General features: G+C 36.2%; 1 protein-coding gene across 1 annotated transcript in view; it reads left to right on the plus strand.

Annotated features, from left to right (window-relative positions):
- Nucleotides 1-1281, plus strand: part of chsy3 (chondroitin sulfate synthase 3) — a 23748-nt gene extending 22467 nt beyond the window's left edge. The window contains exon 4 of the mRNA XM_016450317.1: nt 1234-1281. Coding sequence (XP_016305803.1) covers nt 1234-1281 — 48 coding nt within the window. The remainder of the gene's footprint in view (nt 1-1233) is intronic.
- The last annotated feature ends 3341 nt before the right edge of the window (nt 1282-4622 follow it).

Raw genomic sequence — 4622 nt, forward strand, 5'->3', positions numbered from 1 at the left:
AAAACCCCAAACACAGAAGTCAAGGGTCAAGAGCCCAACTAAAGCAAACACTGATCTCTAACATGGTTACTTCAAATAAATAAATCAACATCTAAACCTTAGTTAATTCTCAGTAAGATCTTCTATAGACGTCTGACAGAAATAAAGTCAGTCTGCTTATTAATAAGTTAAGCTGGAGCTGGTTGTAAGTGTTTATTATATTATATATATGTTTATAAATTGTTTACTTTTTTCTAAGATTATTTTTATGAAGAAAATAAGTTACATTTATTATTTGTGAATTAATTTTGTTATTTGGTTTGGGACTTTTATTTTGAAATATCGATGTTGTATTTAATGGCTGACTGCCTGCAAGGTTCTCAGTTCCTGTAAGCAAGCCAGTGGCAAACATGAATGTTTACCTTTGAGCAAGGGCCAATATTGGTTTAGATGTAATTTATGCATATTTTCTACCTATAAATTTGGGTTAATCTAGTTGCTCAAATGTTAGAGCCAAAGGAGCCAACAGTTTATGTAAGAGACAGCATTAAGGATAGTGTAGATTCTCAAGCACAACCTGAAATAAGTCAAGAGGGTGTTGAAGCACAGCAAGAAGATGGACAACAGTCAAGAAGTAAAAGAAAAAGAACTCTTACAGAGAAGGGTAGAGAAATGCAAGCTGCAAAAATTAAATCACTTCAACAAAGGTTTACTTATATTTATAACAAATGGAAAACGTATGTCAAATCTTCTAAGCGGACGTTATCACAACCAACAGAGACTCTATCTGATGATCTGCTCAATGATATCATTGGTGATGTGGTAGGTCTTTCTGTAGATGTCCAGCGTGTTTATGATGAGCTACGCAAAATTTCAACTCCAGAGCAAGAAACACGTCGAAGAGTGGATTTGTGTATGGAGGTTTCTAACTTTATTGTATCCAGAGCCTCAAGTCGATTGCAAGGAGGGACTCCTGAAGGAGAAAAGGAAGACTGGCCGGAAGCAGGCTCTCTCTTCAAGTCGTACCCAATCTAGCTGAAATGGAAATCAAGCGAGACTTCTTACCTTCAAATTTCGGCGAGGCCACAATGTACGAACTCCACCATTTTGCGGATGCAAGTGTCACTGGATATGGTGAATATACTTACCTGCAAGCAGTTAACAAGTCTAATAAAGTTCATTGCTGTTTGGTGATGGGAAAAGCAAGAGTTTCACCAACTAAAGTTACAACTATACCAAGGCTAGAACTCACAGCAGCAGTTGTTGCAGTGCAAACAAGTGACATGCTTCGGAATGAGCTAGAAATTCAAGATCTAAAGGAGTTCTTTTGGACGGATTCTACAGTCGTTCTTGGCTACATAAATGATGCCAGACGATTTCATGTGTTCGTAGCCAATCGTATTCAGAGAATCAGATCCAGTACAAAGCCTGAACAATGGGCTTATGTTGCCTCTGAGAACAATCCGGCTGATCATGCATCTTTGAGGTTTGACAGCAGAGCAACTTAAAACCTCAAATTGGTTCACAGGACCAAAGTTTCTTTGGCAAACGGAACTACCCGAAAGAGAATGTAAGTTGGGAGAAATTAAGGAAGATGATCCTGAAATTCGCAGGGCTCTTGTGTGTAATACTGTTGCAAAGGAGAGCAGATCATTATTGGATAACCTACAGAAATTCTCGGACTGGTCAAGAGTTGTAAAGGCAGTTGCTAGACTGAAACGTAAAATTAAAGAATTCAAAGATGTGAAGCAACCAAACAAAGAAAGTACAAGCCTGGAAGAAAGGAAAGAAGCAGAACTTTTTGTCATCAAGCTGGTTCAAAAGGAAGCCTTCTTAGATGAGATAAAGAGTTTGAAGCTAAAGAAAGTAGTTGCCAACACCAAAAAGAGCAGGCTATACAAGTTAAATCCATTCTTAGACAAAGAAGGTATCCTGAGGGTCGGAGGACGCCTAAGTCAAGCTACGTTGCACCCATACATCAAGCATCCAGTAATACTTCCCAAGAATAGCCACATGTCAGCTTTACTTATTAAGCACTTTCACGAAAAGGTACATCATCAAGGACGTGGAATGACAATGAACGAACTGCGAGCTAATGGATGGTGGATCCTGGGATGTAGCGGTGTGGTCTCATCACACATCTTTAAATGTGTTAAGTGCAGAAAGTATAGAAGGCCTGCAGAAGAACAAAGAATGGGTGACTTACCGCAAGATAGAATGGAAACAACTCCACCATTCACTTACGCTGGTATTGACTGCTTTGGTCCAATATATATCAAAGAAGGAAGAAAGGAGCTCAAGAGATATGGTCTTTTACTTACCTGTCTATGTTCAAGGGCCATACACATAGAGATGATTGATGATATGACCACTGATTCATTTATTAATGCTTTAAGAGCGTTCATTGGAATAAGAGGAAATGTTCGTCAGTTGAGATGTGACCAAGGAAGCAATTTTGTTGGAGCAAGAAGAGAGTTTGCAGAACTCATGAAAGGAATGGATCAAGAAAGAGTTAAGGCTCTAGGATGTGAATTTCTTATGAATCCTCCAGCAGCAAGTCATAATTTGGTGGGAGTGTAAGTGTTTATTATATTTTATATATATATATATATGTTTACTTTTTTCTAAGATTATTTGTATGAAGAAAATAAGTTACATTTATTATTTGTGAATTAATTTTGTTATTTGGTTTGGAACTTTTATTTTGAAATATCGATGGTTGTATTTAATGGCTGACTGCCTGCAAGGTTCTCAGTTGGCGTGGAGAGGTTCAAACAGCGGCAAACATGAATGTTGAGCATGTGCTCAATGGATGTCTCTTCTGGCAAGGGATTTGGATGTGAGATTAAGGAGTATTAAAGACAATTTCTTTCATATAGCATGCAGCCAACGAGGTATTTCGCTTTATATTTGCTTCTTTTCTTCAGTGATTCTGTTTGTTAACAGCACACTGTAAAAATGTACTGTAAAATTTACAGTAACTTACTGGCAATTTTGGTTGACAGTAAGACTGTAAATTTACAAAAGTACTGTAAATCAATAATTGCAATTGTACTGTAAAAATACAGCAAACTCTTGTATGCTGTAAAATTGTTTTTTACAGCTATCACTGTAAATGTGAGTGAAATTACAAGAGCACAAGAAATTACAGTGAAGATTTTTCACTGCTGTGATGGTGTGTAAACATTTGGTTAACTTATTTCATTTGAGCCCACTTGAAAGCAATATTTCTTAGTAGGGTTGTAACGATTCACTCAACTCACGATTCGATTTGATTCACGATTTTTTTTTTACAAAATGGACAATTAAGACAAATTATAAATTAAATGTGTCCTTTTATTATTGCTTGGACAAAATGCTGCACGTTTCTTTTGTGAAATTGAAATATAACACTATAATAATATACTAATATAGCACTAGCTCCTCCGACATGTAGTGAAGCTCCGCCCACTGCAACACATCATCAGTGAAGCTCCTCCCACATGTTCACAGGTAGTGAAGCTCCGCCCACTGCAACACATCATCAGTGAAACTCCTCCCACATGTTCACTGGTAGTGAAGCTCCGCCCACTGCAACACATCATCAGTGAAGCTCCTTTACAACTCTTAATTTTTACAGTGTTTTACCGTAATTCTACCATGGAAATTAACTCCGCTCCCATTGCTTCAAACAGTTCGAGTTTAAAAACTAGCATTCAGACAATATTAGTACTGTGAACTTATTTCATTTGAGTCCACTGAGAAGGAATATTTCTTAGTATAAAACTGCAAACACTTCATGTGTAATAGTAAAGTTAAAAACATGACTTTAATTCAAATCTTTGCAGTTTATCGTCAGCTATAAAACACATGTATGTACTGAAGCACTTAACAAAGAGATCATCACTGCATTAACTTCACAGTTATTCTCTTTAAATAAAGCAGAAGAACTTCAGCGTTTGAGGCTCATCATTGACTGAAGCACAGGCTCTACTCTCCAGCACAATGGTGACCCACAAAACTACATTAAACTAACAGATCTCTCTTGTGCAAAAACGCATTAATACAGTTCAGTTACAGTATCTCACAGAAGTGAGTACACCCCTCACATTTTTGTAAATATTTTATTATATCTTTCACTGTAAAACCTTTCATTGTAAATGTACAGTGAAATACTGGCAGCTGGGTTGCCAGCCACTTACTGTATTTTTACAGGACTACTACTGTAAACAACATTTACAGTTCTATACTGTAATGACCAAATACAGTTTTATACTGTTATACAACTTTTTTTTTTTTTACAGTATTAGACTGTTATTTACAGGGAATACTGTAATTCCTGCTTTTCATTCAGTACTCTTAGATTTACAAAAATTTAAAATATTATACTTTTTCATAACGGTAGTCACAACAGAAAAGAGAAAACAACATTCTCTGAGTTTTAACACATTTATTTATTTTTGAAGAAAAGAAGAGAAAATTGCCTTATATGAACATATTGGCTGAAATGCCAGCTGTAGTTTTTTTTTTTTTTAAATATAAAACATGGAAAATACAATTAACAAGTAATTCACAATCTTATTTGTGACCCTGGAGCACAAAACCAGTCTTAAGTTGCATGGGGATATTTGTAGCAATAGCCAAAAATACATTGTATGGGTCAA

The sequence above is a fragment of the Sinocyclocheilus anshuiensis genome, unplaced genomic scaffold, assembly GCF_001515605.1.
Source record: "Sinocyclocheilus anshuiensis isolate Anshui unplaced genomic scaffold, SAMN03320099.WGS_v1.1 scaffold3648, whole genome shotgun sequence".
Taxonomy (NCBI): Eukaryota; Metazoa; Chordata; class Actinopteri; order Cypriniformes; family Cyprinidae; genus Sinocyclocheilus; species Sinocyclocheilus anshuiensis.